Source organism: Nerophis lumbriciformis, linkage group LG08 (genome assembly GCF_033978685.3).
Source record: "Nerophis lumbriciformis linkage group LG08, RoL_Nlum_v2.1, whole genome shotgun sequence".
Lineage (NCBI taxonomy): Eukaryota > Metazoa > Chordata > Actinopteri > Syngnathiformes > Syngnathidae > Nerophis > Nerophis lumbriciformis.
This window is the reverse complement of record NC_084555.2, coordinates 7,786,800-7,814,429: the sequence shown is the minus strand read 5'-3', so window position 1 is coordinate 7,814,429 and position 27,630 is coordinate 7,786,800. Positions and strand designations below refer to the sequence as shown.

Here is a 27,630-nt window from a genome sequence, read left to right as displayed (position 1 = left end):
TTCTGGTTCCTACATTATATATCAATATATATCAATACAGTCTGCAAGGGATACAGTCCATAAGCACACATGATTGTGCGTGCTGCTGGTCCACTAATAGTACTAACCTTTAACAGTTAATTTTACTCATTTTCATTAATTACTAGTTTCTATGTAACTGTTTTTATATTGTTTTACTTTCTTTTTTATTCAAGAAAATGTTTTTAATTTATCTATCTTATTTTATTTTATAATTTTTTTTAAAAAAGGACCTTATCTTCACCATACCTGGTTGTCCAAATTAGGCATAATAATGTGTTAATTCCACGACTGTATATATCGGCATCAGTTGATATCGGTATCGGTAATTAAAGAGTTGGACAATATCGGATATCGGCAAAAAGCCATTATCGGACATCCCTATTGCCAACCCTCCAGATTTTCCTGGCAGACTCCCGAATTTCAGTGCCCCTCCCGAAAATATCCCGGGGCAACCATTCTCCCGAATTTCCCCCGATTTCCCCCCAGACAACAATATTGGAGGCGTGCCTTAAAAGCACTGCCTTTGCGTGCCGGCCTAATCAAATAATATCTACGGCTTTTCACACACACAAGTGAATGCAAGGCAACACCCATACAGGTCACACTGAGGGTGGCCGTATAAACAACTTTAACGCTGTTACAAATATGCGCCACACTGTGAACCCACACCAAACCAGAATGACAAACACATTTCGGGAGAACATCCGCACCGTAACACAACATAAACACAACAGAACAAATACCCAGAACCCCTTGCAGCACTAACTGTTCCGGGCTACAATATACACCCCCCACTACTCCCTGCCCGCCCCAACCCCACCCACCTCAACCTCCTCATGCTCTCTCAGGGAGAGCATGTCCCAAATTCCAAGCTGCTGTTTTTAGGCATGTTAAAAAAAATAATGCACTTTGTGACTTCAATAATAAATATGGCAGTGCCATGTTGGCATTTTTTTCCATAACTTGAGTTGATTTATTTTGGAAAACCTTGTTACATTGTTTAATGCATCACAACAAAATTAGGCATAATAATGTGTTAATTCCACGACTGTATATATCGGTATCGGTTAATATCGGAATCTGTAATTAAGAGTTGGACAATATCGGAATATCTGCAAAAAAGCCATTATCGGATATCTCTAATTTTTACAGTATAATTCTGCCGACTGAGCTGTCATTTTTTACAGTAATATAAACAGTCAAGGTTTTACATTACAGTACTGTAATTCGAAAAACAATACTTTATTTTTATGGTAAATATTCTGGCGACTGAGCTGCATGATTTTTACTGTAAAATCTAGTCTTTTTTACAGTGCACCTTGACGTGGGGAAAATTGTCCGACAAGCAAGGACGTTTTTTTGCTCTTAGCAATGTGGGCGACCACCCAGGGCGCAATCTTTGTGAAAATGGTCAGTTTTCCAGACCACCACCGCTCATTTCCATTCGTGGCCCTTTTTATCCGGAGAAGGCGGCACATTTTATCTAAAGTAACAGTTTATAGAACTCGAGGCGGAAATAAGTGTACCATCCGAGGCGGAAAATCGGCGGACCAAAACAGACCCCTAATTTGCCGCCCTCTGTATAAAATGATGACCAAGCTGCCAAAAGGACGGGCAAATTGGTGGCTTGTTGATTTGTAAACAAACGGCTACTGACACCTCAACTTGCTGCTAAGAGTGACATTGGTTGTGTGTGTCTGAAGAGGCAAGGAAGAGGAGGGCAGGGGATAGACTGATCCCAGGCCAGTGTTGACACACAACACAGTCTGCTTCCAAATAAATTGTATTTCATTCTTAAAATTAAAATAGACCCATATACCTACATAGAATTAGTTATTTGGATTATGTGGAAAATTTAAAAAAAATTACGAGTCTGTGCAATCATCTACGTGACTCCGGTTGATTTATTCAAAACCATCGCTCAACATTGCTATGTTGCCGTCTGAGATGTGTAGTATCCCAAATAGCTGCAATCGACGGTTTCCTTCTCTTAAAGGTATTCATGTGTGATTTCCAAAAGCGCCTGTAAATGTACAAGACGGAGGAACACGGGCATGTCTGGATGACTCGCCTCCATCTTTTTAGTGGTTGCCGCCGAGTTACCGAACGGGTTGTTATGAAGCTGGCCGTGGCGCGTTCTTTCTGACGTCACTTCCTGTGTGGGGCGCAGTCTTTCTGGCGTCATTTCCTCTCTGAACTCAGTTTGTATACGATCAATGAGTCCATACAAAGCTAAGAGCCAGAGATTCAAGAAATACACGGCGCACTTACCCGTGTAAAAAATTGTCCGAGGAGGGGGACCTCAAACCGTGATTTAGTGTGGCTGAAACGAGGCTTAGGCTAAATAATTATTCGTTTAAGGGGTTATCCGGCTTAGTGTTGTCATGTCTGTTAATCATGTTTTTGTTTGGCTATGTTCTGTTTGGGTTTTGGACTCTTTTTAGTTCCTGTTTGTTTTGTTTCCATGACAACTTATTAGTTTCACCTGTTTCACGTTTTGGACTCGCGCACCTGGTGCCAATCATGTCATTGTTATTTAAGCCTGTCAGTTTCTGTTGGTCGTCCTGGCGACATTACGTCTGTTCACTCTGCTCATGCCATTGTCATGCTGCCATAGTTTTATGCTGTTTGTTCTGGTCACAGTCAGTGTTATTTGTTCATGTCCATAGATTTGTTTCATTAGCCAAGTTTATACTTCCGCCTTGTGCGCGCTTTTTGTTCCTTTTTTATAGTAAAATTAAATGTACAGGTAAAAGCCAGTAAATTAGAATATTTTGAAAAACTTGATTTATTTCAGTAATTGCATTCAAAAGGTGTAACTTGTACATTATATTTATTCATTGCACACAGACTGATGCATTCAAATGTTTATTTCATTTAATTTTGATGATTTGAAGTGGCAACAAATGAAAATCCAAAATTCCGTGTGTCACAAAATTAGAATATTACTTAAGGCTAATACAAAAAAGGGATTTTTAGAAATGTTGGCCAACTGAAAAGTATGAAAATGAAAAATATGAGCATGTACAATACTCAATACTTGGTTGGAGCTCCTTTTGCCTCAATTACTGCGTTAATGCGGCGTGGCATGGAGTCGATGAGTTTCTGGCACTGCTCAGGTGTTATGAGAGCCCAGGTTGCTCTGATAGTGGCCTTCAACTCTTCTGCGTTTTTGGGTCTGGCATTCTGCATCTTCCTTTTCACAATACCCCACAGATTTTCTATGGGGCTAAGGTCATGGGAGTTGGCGGGCCAATTTAGAACAGAAATAACATAGTCCGTAAACCAGGCACGGGTAGATTTTGCGCTGTGTGCAGGCGCCAAGTCCTGTTGGAACTTGAAATCTCCATCTCCATAGAGCAGGTCAGCAGCAGGAAGCATGAAGTGCTCTAAAACTTGCTGGTAGACGGCTGCGTTGACCCTGGATCTCAGGAAACAGAGTGGACCGACACCAGCAGATGACATGGCACCCCAAACCATCACTGATGGTGGAAACTTTACACTAGACTTCAGGCAACGTGGATCCTGTGCCTCTCCTGTCTTCCTCCAGACTCTGGGACCTCGATTTCCAAAGGAAATGCAAAATTTGCATGGTTGGGTGATGGTTTGGGGTGCCATGTCATCTGCTGGTGTCGGTCCACTCTGTTTCCTCAACGCAGCCGTCTCCCAGCAAGTTTTAGAGCACTTCATGCTTCCTGCTGCTGACCTGCTCTATGGAGATGGAGATTTCAAGTTCCAACAGGACTTGGCGCCTGCACACAGCGCAAAATCTACCCGTGCCTGGTTTACGGACCATGGTATTTCTGTTCTAAATTGGCCCGCCAACTCCCCTGACCTTAGCCCCATAGAAAATCTGTGGGGTATTGTGAAAAGGAAGATGCAGAATGCCAGACCCAAAAACGCAGAAGAGTTGAAGGCCACTATCAGAGCAACCTGGGCTCTCATAACACCTGAGCAGTGCCAGAAACTCATCGACTCCATGCCACGCCGCATTAACGCAGTAATTGAGGCAAAAGGAGCTCCAATCAAGTATTGAGTATTGTACATGCTCATATTTTTCATTTTCATACTTTTCAGTTGGCCAACATTTCTAAAAATCCCTTTTTTGTATTAGCCTTAAGTAATATTCTAATTTTGTGACACACAGAATTTTGAATTTTCATTTGTTGCCACTTCAAATCATCAAAATTAAATGAAATAAACATTTGAATGCATCAGTCTGTGTGCAATGAATAAATATAATGTACAAGTTACACCTTTTGAATGCAATTACTGAAATAAATCAAGTTTTTCAAAATATTCTAATTTACTGGCTTTTACCTGTATTTACCTCCAAACCATGTCCGATCCAACTTCTCATGCATCTCGGGAAAACAAACCTCCCACAGTCCACGTCGTGACAAGTGTAGACATAGCCTTAGTCAAAAGGACGCCACTAAAGCGAGCAATTATATTCTTCACTTTTTTATGTTTTGATCTGGTTGGAGCAAAATGACGAATGTTAACCTTTACGACTTTTTCAGAACAGTTCGTTCTCTTTGCTGTGCTCAATCGTTACCATATGGAGTACCATATTGTACAGTGTCACTGAAGTCACTGATCCATGAAATGTCAATAAGCATGCGACCCCTGTCAGGAACGCATAGCGGATGACCATCTTCGCCCACTTAAGTGCTAAGATACTTCGGAATACTCCCCTCCTGAGCTCCCTGTCGAGTCTCCCTCCGATCCATTAGTTATCAGCCTCTTGCCGCATTATGTCATGTGCAACATGAACATGGGAATTGTGACTTTGGAGAAAAGACATGAGAGCAGCCCTGTAGAGGAAGAGCTATATTGATGCACATGCTGTAACTATAGGCACAGAATTAGAAAAAATAATAATAATAAAATAAAATATGTAGATGTCAGCAACATCAACTGGAATATTTTTGCCCACTTTGTTTTGTAGAGAACACTTCCCAATTTATGCAAACAACTGGCTTCTGTGGACAATGACTTACTGAATAAAACATAAATATAAAGAATGCAGACAGGGTTGAGAGCTTCTGTTCGCGTTAGGCTGAATGTTGGAAGAAGTCAATGTAACAGGAAGCTTTTTGTGTTGTTTTTTTTAGAAACGTTTGGTTATTACAGTATTTCACTATAATTTAATTTTTCCCCACATTGTTTTTTGAAGAGAATGTTTTAAAGAAGTATACAAATCATACAATATAATATTTATGAAAATAAAAGGGACAAGCAGTAGAAAATGGATTTAACCCTGTAAGACCCAAATGTAGAAAAACCTAAAAAAAAATAGAAAATGGACCTTTCAGATGTTGTTGTAGGAGGCATTTGATGCAGAAATTGAAGAGTTAAAAAAAAAAAATTTTATGTATGTTTTTAGAGAAATGCAACATTGGGCTTTGATGGGAGCAGAATTTTTGTATTTGTACTCGCGTTGTCTGAACAACTAAGGCAGGGGTCGGCAACCCGCGGCTCTAGAGCCGCATGCGGCTCTTTAGCGCCGCCCTAGTGGCTCTCTGGAGCTTTTTCAGAAATGTATGAAAAATGGAAAAAGATGAGGGGAAAACAATCTATTTTTTGTTTTAATATGGTTTCTGTAGGTGGACAAACATGACACAAACCTCCCTAATTGTTACAAAGCACACTGTTTATATTAAACATGCTTCACTGATTCGAGTATTTGTCGAGCCCCGTTTTGTCCTACTAATTTTGGCGGTCCTTGAACTCAGCGTAGTTTGTTTACATGTATAACTTTCTAGGACGTGTTTTATGCCACTTTTTTTTTCTGTCTCATTTTGTCCACTAAACTTTTAAGGTTGTGCATGAAAGGTGAGTTTTGTTGATGTTATTGACTTGTTGGAGTGCGAATCAGACATATTTGGTCACTGCATGACTGCAAGCTAATCGATGCTAACATGCTATTTAGGCTAGCTATATGTACATATTGCATCATAATGCCTCATTTGTAGCTATATTTGAGGTCATTTAGTTTCCTTTAAGTCCTCTTAATTCAATTTATATCTCATGACACACTATCTGTATGTAATATGGCTTTTCATTTTTTGCGGCTCCGGACAGATTTTTTTTTGTATTTTTGGTCCAATATGGCTCTTTCAACATTTTGGGTTGCCGACCCCTGAACTAAGGGTTAATTTGCAGGGTTGATTGGTATATACCCCATAACGGTATATACCACTAATAATAATCACACATTAGTTATATTTTTTTGAAGTCATCTATTACAAATATAAAAAATATGAAACAAGATAAAACTCAAACGGTTTTTCCCCCTCTTTTTTTCTTTTCATAAAATTGGTCATGAAGACTTTCATTGGTGGTGAAAGTCCTAAAAACAGTCCCTGTCATTTGTAAAACAAAGGCGAACATCACACTTTGGCTTCAAGCGGGAATATGTTCAACATTTATGCGGCAAAAGCGTTGCTACAAAAAGTAGCATCATTTGAAAAGTCACCCGCTAGAGAATGAGGAGTGTTTGAAACTCCGCATGTCAACATCTCTGGCCGGTGCCACACCAACAACTATTTCCAGATCAACATCGTATGAAAAAAAATAGTCAACAACAGAAGGAGGTAACGTCCGCAGAACCTATTATGGAGCTCATTTTTATTCGACAGTTATTGAAATATCTTGTGTGACATCATGCACAAAAGTGCACTTTATTTGTTTTTAACTATTGTAGTGGCGTTCTGTACAAAAAGTATACTTTAATTTAGTGTTGTTTTGATATGTCATCTTGGTGACATCATTCACAAAAGTGCACGTATAGCTTGTTTTAAAATGTCTGACAATCTTGCACTTTCAGTTTTGGAAATGACATGAATGTTTGTGCCACTGCTTAAAGGGGAACATTATCACCAGACCTATGTAAGCGTCAATATATACCTTGATGTTGCAGAAAAAAAGACCATGTATTTTTTTAACCGATTTCCGAACTCTAAATGGGTGAATTTTGGCTAATTAAACGCCTTTCTAATATTCGCTCTCGGAGCGATGACGTCACAATGTGGCGTCACATCGGGAAGCAATCTGCCATTTTCTCAAACACCGAGTCAAATCAGCTCTGTTATTTTCCGTTTTTTTCGACTGTTTTCCGTACCTTGGAGACATCATGCCTCGTCGGTGTGTTGTCGGAGGGTGTAACAACACAAACAGGGACGGATTCAAGTTGCACCAGTGGCCCAAAGATGCGAAAGTGGCAAGAAATTGGACGTTTGTTCCGCACACTTTACCAACGAAAGCTATGCTACGACAGAGATGGCAAGAATGTGTGGATATCCTGCGACACTCAAAGCAGATGCATTTCCAACGATAAAGTCAAAGAAATCTGCCGCCAGACCCCCATTGAATCTGCCGGAGTGTGTGAGCAATTCAGGGACAAAGGACCTCGGTAGCACGGCAAGAAATGGCGGCAGTTTGTTCCCGCAGACGAGCGAGCTAAACCCCCTATCGACCCTAGCTTCCCTGGCCTGCGGACATCAACTCCAAAACTGGACAGATCAGCTTTCAGGAAAAGAGCGCGGATGAGGGTATGTCTACAGAATATATTAATTGATGACAATTGGGCTGTCTGCACTCTCAAAGTGCATGTTGTTGCCAAATGTATTTCATATGCTGTAGACCTAGTTCATAGTTGTTAGTTTCCTTTAATGCCAAACAAACACATACCAATCGTTGGTTAGAAGGCGATCGCCGAATTCGTCCTCGCTTTCTCCCGTGTCGCTGGCTGTCGTGTCGTTTTCGTCGGTTTCGCTTGCATACGGTTCAAACCGATATGGCTCAATAGCTTCAGTTTCTTCTTCAATTTCGTTTTCGCTACCTGCCTCCACACTACAACCATCCGTTTCAATACATTCGTAATCTGTTGAATCGCTTAAGCCGCTGAAATCCGAGTCTGAATCTGAGCTAATGTCGCTATAGCTTGCTGTTCTTTCCGCCATGTTTGTTTGTGTTGGCTTCACTATGTGACGTCACAGGAAAATGGACGGGTGTTTAAAACGATGGTTAAAATCAGGCACTTTGAAGCTTTTTTTAGGGATATTGCGTGATGGGTAAAATTTTGAAAAAAACTTCGAAAAATATAATAAGCCACTGGGAACTGATTTTTAATGGTTTTAACCATTCTGAAATTGTGATAATGTTCCCCTTTAATAACTGTTTAATAAATACACTTTTGGTAAATTGACTTAGTTGTGATTTCCCTCTCTGCATGAAAGTTAAAAAAAAGTAGCATATATTAATGCAGTATGAACAAGAATGTTTTAATGTAGACACATACAATAATCATACTGCTGTGATTATATGCATCAAGTGTTAATTCAAGGCTTAGGCAAAATATTGAGATTTACTGTATATCGTGTATCGTGACATGGCCATATTAAAAAAAGGCCATTTTGCCCAGCCCTAATACTAACTGTAATGTTTTGTCATCTCATCGAACTGAACGCAGGCTGAGTTGTCGGTGAGGCACAAAGAAGTGGGAGGTATCACTCCTGTTTATTTTTGTTGGCCAAACTGTTGCACTGAAGTACATGATTGTTGGAAAAGAACAAAGCTTGTTTATTTGACTTTATCTTCATTAGCGAAACTGCTTTGTGGTTTATTTTGATATCAAAAAGTAAACACCATATTTTTTACATTACTTTTGTTTTTCATTCCACAAAGTACTTACTTTAATAATAATTTATGTGACATAGCATTTTGTTAATGTCTTATGGTGTGTAGTTAATATCTACATGACAGATTTCTTCTGAAACTCTCAGTGGATCTGTCCTGATACAGCATGTACATGTACACACATTAGTACATGTAAATGTGTGTACATAACTTAAAAAATACCTCTCTCTATGAAAATGTAAAAATAGAGATAAAGGCTTCCATGTATTAAAAAAGCTGACATGCTGATATTATTTTAAAAAACAACACAAATATTTGTCTTTAAATATAAAGATAACGTTCATTTAGAGCATTTTTATTAGACATTACAAATTACATGATGGCGTTCACACCCCAACACTGTTTTACCAAACATAATGAATAATCCTGATTTCAATATTGAAAAAATAATCGTATTTATTATTTTTCCCATAGCTGTGCAGTCCTATGTGTAAGACTAGACCTCATATATGAACACTACTTTTATCTATATGGACAAAAAGTGCAGTTACATCTTATGTCCATCAGGTGCCATCTTGCAAAATGTTCACATTTATTTTTATTTATTTATAGTATTATTTTGTTTCTGTCATATTACTTTGTTTATAATGCCTGTGTTGCTTTCATGTGCACATTCAACTTTCTACTTGAGGTACATACTGTATATAAATTTTTAATGTGTTGTTTGTGGGTTTTTTTTAATAAAACGTGTATAAAGGGGAACATTATCACAATTTCAGAAGGGTTAAAACCATTAAAAATCAGTTCCCAGTGGCTTATTTTTTTTTTTCGAAGTTTTTTTCAAATTTTTACCCATCACGCAATATCCCTAAAAAAAGCTTCAAAGTGCCTGATTTTAACCATCGTTATATACACCCGTCCATTTTCCTGTGACGTCACATAGTGATGCCAATACAAACAAACATGGCGGAAAGAACAGCAAGCTATAGCGACATTAGCTCGGATTCAGACTCGGATTTCAGCGGCTTAAGCGATTCAACAGATTACGCATGTATTGAAACGGATGGTTGTAGTGTGGAGGCAGGTAGCGAAAACGAAATTGAAGAAGAAACTGAAGCTATTGAGCCATATCGGTTTGAACCGTATGCAAGCGAAACCGACGAAAACGACACGACAGCCAGCGACACGGGAGAAAGCGAGGACGAATTCGGCGATTGCCTTCTAACCAACGATTGGTATGTGTTTGTTTGGCATTAAAGGAAACTAACAACTATGAACTAGGTTTACAGCATATGAAATATATTTGGCAACAACATGCACTTTGAGAGTGCAGACAGCCCAATTTTCATCAATTAATATATTCTGTAGACATACCCTCATTCGCGCTCTTTTCCTGAAAGCTGATCTGTCCAGTTTTGGAGTTGATGTCAGCAGGCCAGGGAAGCTAGGGTCGATATTCTTCTCTTGATCATCTTCGGTGGCATAAGGGACGGTGGGAGCCAAGACATCCAGGGGATTTAGCTCGCTCGTCTGCGGGAACAAACTGTCGCCATTGCTTGCCGTGCTACTGAGGTCCTTTGTCCCTGAATTGCTCACACACTCTGGCTGATTCAATGGGGGTCTGGCGGCAGATTTCTTTGACTTTATCGTTGGAAATGCATCTGCTTTGAGTGTCGCAGGATATCCACACATTCTTGCCATCTCTGTCGTAGCATAGCTTTCGTCGGTAAAGTGTGCGGAACAAACGTCTAATTTCTTGCCACTTTCGCATCTTTGGGCCACTGGTGCAACTTGAATCCGTCCCTGTTCGTGTTGTTACACCCTCCGACAACACACCGACGAGGCATGATGTCTCCAAGGTACGGAAAACAGTCGAAAAACGGAAAATAACAGAGCTGATTTGACTCGGTGTTTGTAATGTGTTTGAGAAAATGGTGGATTGCTTCCCGATGTGACGTCACGTTGTGACGTTATCGCTCCGAGAGCGAATAATAGAAAAGCGTTTAATTCGCCAAAATTCACCCATTTAGAGTTCGGAAATCGGTTAAAAAAAAATATGGTCTTTTTTCTGCAACATCAAGGTATATATTGACGCTTACATAGGTCTGGTGATAATGTTCCCCTTTAAAAGTTTTCAGTACAAGTAGTTTTTGTAAGTTTTGAGCACATTTAAAATTACCGCGATAATGATAACTGTGATAATTTTGGTCAACATAACCGTGATAAGAAATTTTCATACCGTGACATCCCTAATTGGGAGGTAGGGCCTAGCGGTGGTCTGCACTCTTTGAGTGCTTTTCTAGTTTCTAAGGGTAACAGATTTTGCGTTTGATGTTGTCATCCTCGGAGATTTAACTGTAATATCTCTCTGGCACTCACTGAAGGCGGACGCTCCCTTTCCCTCTCCCTTATCTCCACTGCTTGCTTTTTTGTTGTATCTTGTCTTTCTGTGTCAACGTGTGTATACGTGCTTATCGGCTATCAAGTTTGTTTTTTCTCGGCCCCAGTCTGCCCCCATAGGAGCACAGTCTGAGATCGACTTCTTTATTTTTTTTTTACATATCCCCCCTCCTCCGCATCCACCTTGTCCAAGCTTTTACAGGGAACCGTAAGTGGCGACCCATCAGCGTTCCTGTTCTGTCACCCTGTAAAATGTACCGTATTTTCCAGGCTGTAAGGCGCACTAAAAATCTTTTTTCTCTCTCAAAACTCGACAGTGCGCCTTATAAACTTACTGTAAGGAATACGTTTGGTTGAGCTTACCCACTTCGAAGCTATTTTACTTGGTACATGGTGTAATGATAAGTGTGACCAGTAGATGACAGTCAAACATAAGAGATAAGTGTAGGCTGCACTATGATGGCAATATACAACATATGCGTATTATTATCAGAATCAGAATCAGAATCAGCTTTATTGTCATTACGCAAGGTAACGAGATTGAGGCCATTCCATACAGTGCGATGTGTGCATGCTAGAAAAACAATGTGCAAATATATAAAAATATAAAAAATGTAGAAGTGCAATGAATATGGTGTGAAATGAATATATACATGAAAAAAACAAAAACAAAAACAGGGTGGTTGGTGGAATGGGTTATTGCACCGAAGAGAAGGCAGTTATGAGGGACAATGGGGCAGTCCGTTCAGGATGGTTATGGCCCTGGGGAAGAAGCTGTTCTTTAGCCTGTTTGTTTTGGTTTTAATGCACCTGTAGCGCTTCCCAGAGGGCAGCAGGTGGAACAGGTCAGAGCCAGGGTGGGTGCTGTCCTTGATGATGGCACTGGCTCTGTTGAGGCAGCGGGAGGTGTAGATGTCCGTCAGAGAGGGGAGAGGGCGGCCGATGATCTTCTGAGCCGTCTTGACCACTCTTTGCAGCCTCTCCCTGTCTGCTGCAGTGCAGCTGCCGTACCATACCGTAATACAGTAGGTCAGCAGGCTCTCGATGGACGAGCGGTAGAAGGTCAGCAGCAGGTCAGGCTTCAGGTTGTACTTCCCGAGGACTCTAAGGAAGTGTAGCCGCTGCTGAGCCTTCTTGATGATTGATGTGGTGTTGACTGTCCAGGAGAAGTCATTAGAGATGTGGACTCCAAGGTACCTGTAGGTGTGTGTATAAGGTAAGACATTATCTGGCGTTTTGTTTTGCAATATTGTGCAAAAGCATCTTTTCTTACCTTCTGATACCTGCTGATCTGTATTTGAGATCTGCATAAATTCTGAAAAATTGTGCCGCCTCTGTAGTCCCTGTAGTTGATAAGCTTCTTCTTTTTCTCTATCTTCTTGTTATGGGACATTAATCCTCCGCTGTTGCCATTTTTCTAATATAAAGTAGTGTAAAGTTCTTACTTATATCTGTCAGTAAACTCGCCATGAAAGCGCTAAAACATACCGGTGTAGTGAGTTTATATTATTAACCCAAGGAACTTTAGTTTTTAGAGTTCCGGTCGGACGGTTTTTCACGGGACACATTTCCGGTGTTGTTGTTTCCGGGATAAGGAGATGCTGCTCCGTTATTGATTGAAGTAAAGTCTGAATGTCATTAAAACAGTTAGCTCCATCTTTTGACACTTCTTCCACTCCCGTCCTTGCACGCTACACCGCTACAACAAAGATGACGGGGAGAAGACGCTGTCGAAAGTAAATAAAAAAGGCGCATCCGGAAGCGCCTGTCAGAAAGTGGCTTGAAGATGATCTGTAAAACATAATCTATGCAACATTTTGACCAAAGAACCACCTTTACATGTTATGTAGACCACAAGGAAGTGTTTTCCATTCAGGAAAAAAAAAATAATATGACTCCTTTAATGCGCCCTATAATCCGGTACGCCTTATATATATAACATTTTTTTTTTTTTTAAATAGACCATTCATCGGCAGTGCACCTTATAATCCGGTGCGCCCTATGGTCCGGAAAATACGGTATGTCTACTCTTGAACGAGTTAGTACTGAAAATTAAATTTCGTTGTACTTGTGCAATGGCAATAAAGAATCAGAATCAGAATACCTTTGTTGTCATTGCATGGAAACAATGAAATTGAACAGCAATCCAGCTAAGTGCTTTTAAAACAACCTACATAAAATACTCTTAAGACAACAAACAATAATAAAAAAAATTTAAAAACATAATAAAAATGTTAAAAACATATTGCACAGCAGATCTCTATCAGAGCTAAGCAAGTTAATAAAGTGGTGAATGTTCAGGTAAGTGCAGAGTTTAGGGCAGGGGTCCCCAAACTTTTTGACTCTTGGGCCGCATTGGGTTAAAAAAATGTGTCCGGGGGCCGGTCTGTATATATATATATATATATATATATATATATATATATATATATATACATTGTCTTTTTAATCCGTTTTGATATTTAACATTGTCACGTTATCGATGGGAAAATTCATTTTTTAGACAATATGATTTGCCTGAGCGGCTAGGGGACACCGAGAGTAACAAGCGGTAGAAAATGGATTAGAAAGGAAAAATTGTATTTAGAAAAAAATAAATAAAAAAGATAAAAACTTTTTTTTTAACTTGGGACTTCCCGTGGGCCGGATTTTGGATGCTGGGGGGCCGGATCTGGCCCGCGGGCCGTAGTTTAGGGACCCCTGGTTTAGAGAAATAACAGCTCTAGGATAGAAACTGTTTTTCAGTCTATTTGTCCTTGCTTTGATGGTCTTATAGCGCCTCCCCGAGGGCAAGATTTCAAGCCAGTGGTGACCTGGGTGGGATGAGTCCCTGAGGATGCTGTTTGCTCTCCTGCTGCAGAGCTTCTTATCTTATCTTAAACCAAACAAATATATATCAGTTGAACAAATCTTGGTGTAAGAAATTATATATTTTACTAAGTAGTTATGCTAAATGGTTTTTGAGATTTTGCACAATCCAGCTCAACAACAACTTGTTTGGCAGTGATAACAGAAAGAAGCATGGACCATATGTGCCTACTCTTTTGCATCCATTGTCAAATGTTTAAACACCACTGTTTAAAAAATATTCAAGCTGATTATAGCACAAGAGTGACTACAGACTGTTTATGCTTGTGAGCAAGGCAGGGAGTGTGTGGGGGTGGCCCAGGTTTACTGGACGTGGTGCACGCCTGTCTGCCTCCATCATGCTCATGTTAACTGCAGACTCTCCACAGGATGTGTCATGTCATTATTCACCACCAGGGGCCAATGAAGGCAGTGGAAGAGAGTGCTTTCTAAACAGTGTTCTGCAAGCCTGGTGAGCCAGGGAAGCGTGTGTGTGTGTGTGTGTGTGTGTGTGCGTGTGTGTGTGTGTGTGTGTGTGTGTGTGTGTGTGTGTGTGTGTGTGTGTGTGTGTGTGTGTGTGTGTGTTAAAGGGAGAAAGAGAGAGAGTGAGTGAAGGTGAGCAAATGAGGAAGCATGGATTTCTGTGTATGCGAGAGTGCAACATCCCTCCGAGGTATTTTTAGCATTGTTTTCAGCCTTCCTCCGTGTTATCCGGCTACACGGATTTCTCAATCACACACCCCGAGCCATCGATGCCAGCATACGTGGAAAACTGGAACACACACACACACACACACACTGAAGCAATGAGTACTTTCTGCTCAAATGGTTCTCCCCTTGACGAGGCTCCTCGATTGTCCAAAACAATACATCACTTTCACTTGCTACATCTGAATTATTAATCCAACGTTAATCAAGCGCTACTTCCTAAATGTATACGCACGCACACATTCAACAATGTGTTTGCATGTGTGTGTGTGTGTGTGTGTGAGAAAGAGAGTGGGGAAAGATTTACTAATGATGTTGTGTTGGAGAATTTAGTATGATTCCATACAAAAAAAACAAAAATAACATGTTAATTGAGAGAATACTAACGAGGTTACAGGAGGTACACAAAGATGTCTTGCTGGGTTTAGTGCTCAAGACACACAAATACAATATATGCCAGCTCAAGTGTCTGTGATGTGGTAATCCTGCCAAAGTTCTGTGTAAAAGAGGATCGAGCTTTGGCTCAAAATCAGAGGTCACTGGGTAACACACGGCACACTGACAAAGCTTAACCTATTGTTACTATAACAATCTACAGTCGGAAAGGCCCAACAACGTCTTTTTTTTTTGTTGAGGAAACTAAAATGCGCAAACATTCCGCAGAAATCAATGGTCAACTTTTCCAACTGTGCCATCAGCAGTGTCCTCACTTACGGATTTTTAGTGTGGTTTGCTCGCTGCACTAAAGCGAACCAACAGTTTAAAGCGGTGGGGAAAATTACAAGGACGATACTCCCAGAGAGGAGTGCCATGTACACAACTCGCTGCCTAAAGCGAGTACACAACATCCTGAAGGACAGATATCACCCAGCACATGGCCTCTTCAACCTGCTACCCTCTGGAAGGAGGTATAGATCGATTCGCGCCAGGACCACCAGAATGTCTCACAGTCTGTATCCCCAGGCTGTGAGACTGCTAAATGAACAGCCTGCCCCGGACCATCTTATTACCTCACTCTTCACCACCTCAATAATTGTGCTCTGGACATTGCATTGCTGCAACATCAACGTAACACCCATCAGACATCTGACTGTTCCCACCCCCACGTCCCTCTTATCGCGATCTTCCTGACAATGCTAAAATGTAAACTATTGTCAACCTGCACATCAATGCAGTTTCTATGCCGCTGGACAAAGCTCAAACAAAAACTTGTTGTTCATGTATGACTTAAGTGTTATTATGACAATGACAATAAAGGGATTGATTGATTGATTGATTGAATCTACAAGGTTAATATAATGGCTTTTCTGCCGATATCCGATATTCCGATATTGTCCAACTCTTAATTGCCTATTCCGACATCAACCGATACCGATATATACAGTCGTGGAATTAACACATTATTATGCCTAATTTTGTTGTGATGCCCCGCTGGATGCATTAAACAATGTAACAAGGTTTTCCAAAATAAATCAACTCAAGTTATGGAAAAAAAATGCCAACATGGCACTGCCATATTTATTATTGAAATCACAAAGTGCATTATTTTTTTTAACTTGGCTCAAAACCGCAGCTTGGAATTTGGGACATGATCTCCCTGAGAGAGCATGAGGAGGTTGAGGTGGGCGGGGTTGAGGTGTGGGTGGGGGTACGGGGTAGTGGGGGTGTATATTGTAGCGTCCCGGAAGAGTTAGTGCTGTAAGATTTCTGGGTATTTGTTCTGATGTGTTTATGTTGTGTTACGGTGCGGATGTTCTCCCGAAATGCGTTTGTCATTCTTGTTTGGTGTGGGTTCACAGTGTGGCGCATATTTGTAACAGTGTTAAAGTTGTTTATACGGCCACCCTCAGTGTGACCTGTATGGCTATTGACCAAGTATGCATGTATTCCCTTGTGTGTGTGTGAAAAGCTGTAGATATTATGTGACTGGGCCGGCACGCAAAGGCAGTGCCTTTAAGGTTTATTGGCGCTCTGTACTTCTCCCTCATCATCGGCGGTCACTCGAACAGAGTATGACGATCCTCCTGGTAGGGGTGTATCCCTTTATGGAAGATGCCTGTGCGTGACTTTGTTTAACGTGGGGAGACTGGTGCACAGACAGTCACCACACGATCCTTGACAGAATCGGGTCAGGGTCCAGTGGCATGGAGTCCAAGACGACTGGGGACCCTTTTCTGCTGCAGCCTTCTTCCGCCATCGCAGCCATTGTGGTAGTTCTTAAATCTACAGTCTTCCGCCTGCTCCGCCGTTGAGGTCTTCACCGTATCCCTGGCTAGGGGGCAGTCAGGTACTATGCCTTTGCCAAGGGCCACCATTAATACTGAAAGGTACATACAGGTTTTGGAGCAACATATGTTGCCATCCAAGCAACGTTACCATGGACGCCCCTGCTTATTTCAGCAAGACAATGCTAAGCCACGTGTTACAATAGCAGGGCTTCAAAGTAAAAGAGTGCGAGTACTAGACTGGCCTGTCTGTAGTCCAGACCGGTCTCCCATTGAAAATGTGTGGCGCATTATGAAGCCTAAAATACCACAACAGAGACCCCCGGACTGTTGAACAACTTAAGCTGTACATCAAGCAAGAATGGGAAAGAATTCCACTTGAGAAGCTTAAAAAATGTGTCTCCTCAGTTCCCAAACGTTTACTGAGTGTTGTTAAAAGGAAAGGCCATGTAACACAATGGTAAAAATGCTCCTGTGCCAACTTTTTTTTGCAATGTGTTGCTAAGTTAATGATTATTTGCAAAAAAGAATAAAGTTTCTCAGTTCCAACATCAAACATATTGTCCTTGCAGTCTACCCAACCGAACATAAGCCGAAAAGGATTCGCAAATCATTGCATTCCGTCTCCATTTACGAATCACACAATGTGCCAACTTCACTGGTTTTGGCTTTTGTAAAATTCAGCTGGAATATTTCATCCCCCAAGATCTCGTAATTTAGGCGTTGCCTTTATTTGCTTTACATTTCTTTCATGGCTAAAAATAAAAAAATACTAGCGCATTGTGGTTTGCTTCCCCTCTTCCATCAGTTGTAGTCGCCACTTTTACTGGTGAGAAATGTTCGGTATTCATCAGCGCAGAGACCTCTGACATAGAATAACACTCTGGTCCTTTCTAGACATGCCTGAACACACACGCACACACACACACACACACACACACGCACACACAGATTCTTGTATTTCTTACCTTCTTGAGACCTGAGAAAAATGCCTAGCTCTTTAGGACCACCCTTTCTAGATATATAAAGATGTGTATTTACAACATTAATAATATATACATACTATGTATATGTAAAAAAAGCTTGTTGTGAAAAATTAGTTGGAATTTCACAAGAAAAAGGTCACAATTTCACAAGAAAAACTTAGAATTTTGGCAGTGTTACAACAAAAGTCGTCATTTCACTCAACGCAAGTCAAAATGTTACAAGAAAATCTGAACATTTGTGCAATATTATGATAAAAGTTGGAATTTTACTCAAAAACAGTCGCAACTTTACGAGAAAAGCTCAACATTTTGACAATTTTATGAAAAGAGTCGCAATTTTACTCAACAAAAGTCACAATGTTTATAAGGAAACTTTAACATTTTGGCAATATTATAACAATAATCGAAATTTTACCCGGCAAAATTATGACAAAAGTCATAATTTTACCTCAAAAATGTCACTATTTTACACAACTAAAAAATTACCAATACTGTGATAAAAGTCTGAATTTTATATGAAATATGTCACCATTTTGCAGTAAAAAGTAATATTTTTTACGAGAAAATATTGCAATATTACAGAAACAGAAAGAATATGTGAAATTGTTCCCAATTTTATGAAAAAAAAGTCAACACATTGTGAGAAAAAGACTGCTTTTAGTAAAAAAAAAAAACAACCTATGTTCGTGTACACAGCGGCGTTTTAAAAAGTCATACATTTTACGTTTTGAAACCGATACCGATAATTTCTGATATTACATTTTAAAGCATTTATCGGCCGATAATATCGTCAGTCCGATATTATCGGACATCCCTACTTATGACTTATTAAAAAGTCATTTTTTCATAATGAACAACCTTCTAGTTGACCTTACGTTCACAACCTCCAACTGTTTTTGTGACAATAAAAATGTGAAAAATTCTCTTCTTCTCTGCCAGATCCCAGTTATGACGGGAGCCTTCATGGACTCGTCGCCGAACGACGACTACAGCGGCGAGCACTCGCTCTTCAACTCGTCGGCCAGCGTCCACGCCGCCGCCTCCGCCGCCTCTGTGCAAGGCCAGCAGGACGAGTCGCAGTCCATGTCCAGTGACGCCATCTGGCTTTGGATCGCCATCGTCGCCACCATTGGGAACATCGTGGTGGTAGGCGTGGTCTATGCCTGCACTTTCTGATGCGCAAAGACCCAATTCTTTGGGAACATGTCCGGTTTTCCCGAGGGTCAGAGCGAAAGACTCGTTTCGTTGGACTCTACGATTCTCTTGGAAACGGGACACCGAGAACCACTGGAACTTTAATTCCTGCTAAGTTCGTTTCCATGTCTCCCCTCAGTTGCCATGCGGAGATGGAGATGCGAATGGATGTTAAATGGGGCTTGAGATCCGGGTTGATCTGGGGCCATCGCGAGCTTCCGCTGCCGCGAAGTAATTTAGGACAGCACGGTTTAATTATGCCCCTGAACATGGATGGTGAATCTTAAAAAATTCAGAAGGCACTGGGATTATTTTCATCTGAGGCGGCCCTGAGGCCCAACGCCATTAGGCTTCATATAAGGATACTTTGTGGACATACAAAAAGTGAACATTTCAACATGGCTCAACTCCGCTTACCGCACACTGAAAATCACACGACCATCACATTATCAAAGCCCATATTTAACGATGCAATAACTCAATTAGCACGACAACTTCCTCTTATCCACACTGCTGAACATTATTAACCAGACGTTATCTTCCACAGCTTTGGACCTACAGTACTGGACCTTCTCCCAGTTTTTGCAGCAAGCTGACAAGCTGCTTGCCGTGACCTTGAGGTGTTCATTAGGACCAGCAAGTTATGATTTCCCTCCTAAAAACCTGCTATTATTGTCATGAAGTGATTATGTTAGCCAGTGGCCACAACATTGATTAGTGTAATGATGCCTAGAGAGGAATCAATTTAACGATGTGTGGTTTTGCAGGGGTGTAGAACCTACTGCCTTTCGCTAAATATTGTCAAGAAAATATGAGAAACAAACTAAAACCTACAATGAACATATTGTTTAACAAATATAATTATGACAGGGTCAATCAACACTGAGCATTGTCATATTTGATACAGTTGGATGTATTGGATCTCATTAGAATGCACACTATATTGCCAAAAGTATTTGGCCACCTGCCTTGACTCACATATGAACTTGAAGTGCCAGCCCATTCCTAACCCATAGGGTCCACTTTTTGCAGCTATTACATCTTCAACTCTTCTGGGAAGGCTGTCCACAAGGTTGCGCAGTGTGTTTATGGGAATTTTCCACCATTGAGGTCACACACTGATGTTGGTCGAGAAGGCCTGGCTCTAAGTCTCCGTTCTAATTCATCCCAAAGGTGTTCTATGGGGGTCAGGTCAGGACTCTGTGCAGGCCAGTCAAGTTCATCCACACCATGACTCTGTCATTCATGTCTTAATGGACCTTGCTTTGTGCGCTGGTGCACAGTCATGTTGGAAGAGGAATGGGCCCGCTCCAAACTGTTCCCACAAGGTTGGGAGCATGGAATTGTCCAACATGTTTTGGTATCCTGGAGCATTCGAAGTTCCTTTCACTGGAACTAAGGGGGCCAAGCCCAACTCCTGCAAAACAACCCCACACCATAATTCCTCTTCCACCAAATTTCACATTCGGCACGATGCAGTCCGAAATGTAGTGTTCTCCTGGCAACCTCCAAACCCAGACTGGCCCATCAAATTGCCAGATGGAAAAGCGTGACTCATCAGTCCAGAGAAGGCGTCTCCACTGCTCTAGAGTCCAGTGGCGACATGCTTTACACCACTGCATCCCACGCTTTGCATTGGACTTGGTGATGTATGGCTTAGATGCAGCTGTTCCGCCATGGAAATTAATTCCATGAAGCTCTCTGCGTACTGCACGTGGGCTAATTGGAAGGTCACATGATGTTTGGAGCTCTGTAGCAACTGACTGTGCAGAAAGTCTTTGCACTATGCATTTCAGCATCCGCTGACCCCTCTCTGTCAGTTTACGTGGCCTACCACTTGGTGGCTGAGTTGCTGTTGTTCCCAAACTCTTCCATGTTCTTATAATAAAGCCGACAGTTGACTTTGCAATATTTAGGAGCGAGGACATTTCAGGACTGGATTTGTTGCACAGGTGGCATCCTATGACAGTTCCACGCTGGAAATCACTGAGAGCGGCCCATTCTTTCACAAATGTTTGTAGGAACAGTCTCCATGCCTAAGTGCTTGATTTTATACACCTGTGATTAGCACACCTGATTCTGATCATTCTGATGGGTGGCCAAATACTTTTGGCAATACAGTGTACCTAATGTTGTGGTCAGGAAAAAGGAGGTACGTGCATTTGACTTTATCTCCATCAAATATAGTTTAAATCAGAGTCGTGTATAAAGAGAGTATGGCCAACCCGGATTCAGGCGATCTTTCTCAATGATCGGTCAAAAGGCACTCACGTGACTACAGGGCGCCATGTTTGCTACCAACTTTGAGCTGATGCTATGCGTTCGCAGCGCTTCCTCGTTAGTTTTTCGAGGTGTGAAAATGGGGCTGCTCCGCCCGTGTGAATTGTGGAAAGCTTTTACATCGCATTCCCCATAACCCGGAAAGTAGACAAGTACGGGAAGTGAAGGTTCGTGAACAACAATGGAGCGTCTTGTGCGAGGTAACCACGCGACACAATATCTGCGTTTTGTCCAGGAGAGAACACACAGAAGCAAATACACATAATAACATAAGAAATCAATACATTTAAGAGAAGGTTTGACAAAAACAGACTATCCTCGAATCTCAGTAAACCTAAAATAATGCAGTTCTGTAACAGCAGAAAGTCAAACACAAATAGACGAACATTGAATGAGTAAAATAAACCAAATTTTGGGTGTAATAATAAATGAGAAAGTGAATTAAAAATCGTATAAAATATATGCAAGCTTTGCGTACTCACAAACTCACGGATATACACTCTGGAAGCCAGTTGTGCAGGGTTAAACGAAGGTTTAATGTTTTTCCAGTTTTCACTCGTATGTTTGTCCAGACTTTTCATTCTCACCAGTCCTCCTCCTCTTCCTCCTGCACCCGGCCGCTCACTGTTAAAGACAACAGATGATTAGATTAACACGTACCACCTGCGCAATCTAATCATCTGCCAGCTGTGTCTCGCCGTCAGCACATGCCACGCCCCCCGTCTGATGGCGCTCTGTTTTCAGCACCATGGACAGAGGCGGTGACCTTTTACTCCTACAAGCGCGCTGATCACACGCCCTTTCCACAATATACAGCATAAAGTGGCAAGAAATATGTCAACAATAAATAAATAAAAATATGTTCTGGACCAAAAAATCACTCCATAATCTCCACTGCTTGCCAGTGTGACCATATCTGAGTTGTTGTGCAGAAACATGGGGAAATACGTACAAAAGTACACCTATACGCTTACTATGTTACACAACATGTTACCATGAATTGATTAACGTGGCACCGACTTAAACAAGTTGAAAAACGTATTCGGGTGTTACCATTTAGTGGTTAATTGTACGGAATATGTACTGTACTGTGCAATCTACTAAAAAAAGTCCCAGAATAACACATAATGAGTGACACATACACTGATTACAAACACATTAGAGGCAGCCACCACAGTTGACATACTTCACACAAAAGTCATAATTTCTCTGTGATTGTTCGTCCGAAGCTAATATATATATTGGGAAAATGAGGGTTATAAGCAACGTTCCCTCTAAGGTGCGCACCTGCGCAATTGCGCATTGCTCACGCGTCCTCTGCGCACAGCAAATCTATGCCGCGCAAAAAATCAAATCCCACTCTAAACAAAATAAACAAATCGTTTGTTTTGTATGATTTTGCAATGCAACTGTGAGTAACAGGTGACGAAAGGCGGCCACAACAGATAAAACAATGTTTGTCAACACTTAAATTATTGTAACATCTGTGGAGACACTTGAAGGAGGACAGGATTTCCATCGGTCCCTTTATTTAGCGAAATTGTTTGCCGGCCATAACCACACCAAAACAATGTGTAAAATACTTTTACCTAGCAAAACTGGTCGTTGTCTACCGTACAAACCAAGCCAAAAGCAACTCTTTGTCATCTGTTATATCAACATCTCTCTCACCTGCACCAACACATACACTATGGCAATTAACCACTGGTGCGTTTATGGCCACACAAAAAGTTGGACAACTCCAACACTACACGTAAAGTGTACATTTCAGATCATTTTACTATGGCTCCTCAATCAGTGTGCTTATTCTACTGTCATTTGTTAAGAATGTTATTTTTTGGATTTTAATCATGAAATGATGTTACAACACTACATAATTGCTAATAAAAATATTTATTTTACGGACAGAAAGTTAATAAACACTTGATCTCATGCAACATGTGAATGTTTTAAGGGGAACTAAATGTGATCTCTGAAAGGGGTACACAATCTTTCCAAAGCAGGACCCCCACCCAGGCATAAAATACTATAGTGCATAGCTGATTTAAAAAAAACAATATCTAAGTGGGCCAAATCACATATATTAGAAAATAATCTCTTGAAATTGACTAGTCACTTGATTATAATAATAAGACATTTAAATTGTTATGTCAGGTTTGAGACTGGTATGACCACAGTGTGCATGTCTGTATTCCACTGAATGCTCACGGTGTTTGTGCGTTTGCTCACACACATGAAAAATTAGAGGGAACATTGCTGCTAAATAAGAGATAGTGATAGGGACAGACCGTGAGGACTCTTTCTGGGACATCTTCTGGATTGTCTGCATGTTTTTAAAGGTACATGTCCCACTCCAACAAGCATAAAAATGAATCCATCATTAACTAATAACAGAGGTGGGTAGTAACGCGCTACATTTACTCCGTTACATGTACTTGAGTAACTTTTGGGATAAATTGTACTTCTAAGAGTAGTTTTAATGCAACATACTTTTACTTTTACTTGAGTATATTTATAGAGAAGAAACGCTACTTTTACTCCGCTACTTTTATCTACATTCAGCTCGCTACTCGCTACTAATTTTTATCGATCTGTTAATGCACGCTTTGTTTGTTTTGGTCTGTCAGACAGACCTTCATAGTGCCTGCGTTTCAACAAATACAGTCACTGGTGACGTTCACTCCGTTCCACCAATCAGATACAGTCACTGGTGACGTTGGACCAATCAAACAGAGCCAGGGGTCACATGACCTGACTTAAACAAGTTGAAAAACTTATTGGGGTGTTACCATTTAGTGGTCAATTGTACGGAATATGTACTGTACTGTGCAATCTACTAATACAAGTTCCAATCAATCAATCAAAAGTGTGAAGGAAAAAAGACCATTTTTTATTTCAACCGTACACCCCGTCAAAAGCCTAAAGACTGACTGCACAGTTCCTGTCTTCACAATAAAAGTGCCGCTCCATCGCGCTTTCAAAATAAGAGTCTCCGAAAGCCTGCGCAAACAAGCTAGCAAGCTACGGAGTTTGCCGCCAATGTATTTCTTGTAAAGTGTATAAAAACGAATATGGAAGCTGGACATATAAGATGCCAAAAACCAACCACTTTCATGTGGTATTGGACAGAAAGGAGGAACTTTTTTTCTCCTCCATTTGAAAATGTGGACGTTTGTCATCACTACTGTCTGATTCCAATCAATGCAAGTCATCAGAATCAGGTAATACACTAACTTATATTCTTGTCTTCATGAAAGAAAGGAATCTATATGTGTTAAACATGCATGTATATTCATTAAAACACTATTAACATGTAAACAAAAACGGCAAAAAATATATATATAAATTATATATTGTATATATCAATGTATGTATATATATATATATATATATGTGTGTGTGTGTATATATATATATGTATATATGTGTGTGTGTGTGTATATATATATATATATATATATATATATATATATATATATATATGATATGTGTGTGTATGTTACTCATCAGTTACTCAGTACTTGAGTAGTTTTTTTACAACATACTTTTTACTTTTTCTCAAGTAAATATTTGGGTGACTCCTCCTTACTTTTACTTGAGTAATAAATCTCTAAAGTAACAGTACTCTTACTTGAGTACAATTTCTGGCTACTCTACTCACCTCTGACTAATAATTAGGAATAACAGCTTTAGAACGCTAGTCAACACGTGACACATCTCCAATGATCGGTTGGGTCTAACCGCAGGGAAATCAGACGCCGGCGATGCCGGGATCTCTTAGCCACTTCCTCTAGAACAGTGGTTCTTAACCTTGTTGGAGGTACCGAACCCCACCAGTTTCATATGCGCATTCACCGAACCCGAACCGGAATCATAAAATGATGTTATTATATTAAAGAAATACTAATAAAGGTGTATTTTACAAACAGAAAGTTACAGGAATGTACACATGATCCCATGTTTACATCTCATTGTGCAACATGTGAATGTTTTAGTGGGAACTAATGCAATATCTGAAAGGGGTACACATTATTTCCAAATTAGGACCCCACACCCAGACATATAATACTAGTACACAGCTCATGAAAAACAATATGTTATAGTCATTGTAAGTGGGCCAAAACACTTATATTAGAAAATAATCTCATGGAAATGACTGCTGCCATTTGATTACAAAAATAAAACATTGAACTTGTTATTTAGTCAGGTTTGGGACAGGTGTGCTGCAGGTGTGACGTCGCTCACATGTGCTCCACTGAATGCTCAAGTAGTTTTTGCGTTTGCTCACACATATGGAAAATTAGAGGGAACATTGGTTATAAGTTATTTTTTGGGTCAATCTGCGTATTTTTTCTCTTATTCTTACGTTTATTGCGCCGTCGGGTGCGTGTTCGAGTGCTTGCTGGTCACGAAACAAAGCAGGAATTTAACACCATAGTGCGTCAAACACGGCCGCAAAAGTATACTTTCACGAAATCAAAGCGTATACTAAATGTACTAATGAGCTAGACTATGTTTAGAATGATATATAGAGGTATTATTTTGGTTTATTTCATCAGAAAAACTAACATGACAGCAATTGCATGCATATGGGCACAGCTGCACACGTCCTTAGTAGCAGTCATGGCGCCTGTTGTTTAAATTGGCCATACTCTCTTTATACACCAATGTGGTTGAAATGACTCAGCAGCTCCCCTGCTGGTTGCAGCCAAGTAGTGAACTTGATTGACTAAAGACTGAATTCCACACTATTAGGAATTTGACAGACAATTATCTGTCCATCCCTAGTGAAATTATATCTCGATGTTGGAAAAATAACGTGTTTAAACATTTATTCTTAAAATATCCAGGCACAGGATTTCTTATTATATAAATAAAATATTATGATATAGAAAATATTGTCCAAATAAAAAATGACTCACTAAAGATGTGATGAAATTAAATGAATTCCCAAATTGTGTTGGAATGTTTACCATTAACATGCCACTTAAGCCAAATACCTAAAACATACTTGCCAACCCTCCCGAATTTTCCGGGAGACTCCCGAAATTCAGCGCCTCTCCCGAAAACCTCCCGGGATAAATATTCTCCCGAAAATCTCCCGATTTTCAGCCGCAGCTGGAAGCCACGCCCCCTCCAGCTCCATGCGGACCTGAGTGAAGACAGCCTTTTTTCATGACGGGAGGACAACAGGGTGACTAAATCATCCAGACTAGAGATAAATTGTATTATTATGTTTATCTTACCTAAAAATAAATATATTTATTAATTAAAAAAAAAAAAAAACTAAGTACATTTTTACTCTATTTTGCTAAAAACCTCAAAATTAATTGTATTTGTATTTGTATTTTTTCCTGACTCCTTATTACATCCAGCCATAGAATTATACATTAAAATAAACATATTTGAAATAATTGATTTTAAATTATCATAATAATTCATTTAAAATGACCATATTTAATTATTAAAAATAATTGCTTGTTAATCAACAACTTTAGCATTTTATTCATTACATTTTGAAACTCTCAGAAGCCAAGTTATGGTATATTCCTTAAGATTTATTTATGCAAGTTTGAAGTATCAATTATCTAAACACACTTTTGTTTGCATATTTTCAGGATGTAGATATCTATATATATATATATATATATATGTCTTAATAAGGTTATCCAAAAAATAGTGCTCGATACCGTAGTAGAGCGCAATATATGTATGTGTGGGGAAAAAATCACAAGACTATTTCATCTCTACAGGCCTGTTTCATGAGGGGGGTACCCTCAATCGTCAGGAGATTTTAATGGGAGCATTCGCATACCATGGTTTATATAGGGCACAGAGTGGGTGGGTACAGGCTGGCCTAGGGGCGTGGTGATTGGCTCTTACCAAAAAGCCCTTGATGAAAGCGGATACAATTTCACCCTCACCTATGAACCCACGCCAGGAAACCAGCCAAAAAAGAACAGAAAACGAAACGGCATCATCTGGTACAACCCCCCATACAGCAAAAACGTCTCAACGAACATTGGACACAAATTCCTCAATCTGATTGACAAACACTTTCCCAAAGACAACAACCTAAGAAAAGTATTCAACAAGAACAACATCAAATTGAGCTACAGCTGCATGAACAATATACGACAAATCATCTCAAACCACAACAAAACAATTGCAAATGAGCCGTCGACCCCCAGTCAGAACGACTCCAAAACCAACAAAGCATGTAACTGTCGAAAGAAACCTGATTGCCCACTCAACGGGGGGTGCTTACAAACATCAGTTGTCTACCAATCTAAGGTAATACGCAAGGACATTAACACATCCGACAC

At 40.3% G+C, this 27,630-nt stretch overlaps 1 protein-coding gene across 1 annotated transcript in view; it reads left to right on the top strand.

Annotated features, from left to right (window-relative positions):
* LOC133611233 (uncharacterized protein C14orf132) overlaps positions 1-23,749 on the top strand; it is a 125,351-nt gene extending 101,602 nt beyond the window's left edge. The window contains 1 exon segment of the mRNA XM_061967928.2: positions 18,770-23,749. Within this exon segment, the coding sequence (XP_061823912.2) occupies positions 18,770-19,006 (237 nt within the window). The 3' untranslated portion in view covers positions 19,007-23,749.
* The last annotated feature ends 3,881 nt before the right edge of the window (positions 23,750-27,630 follow it).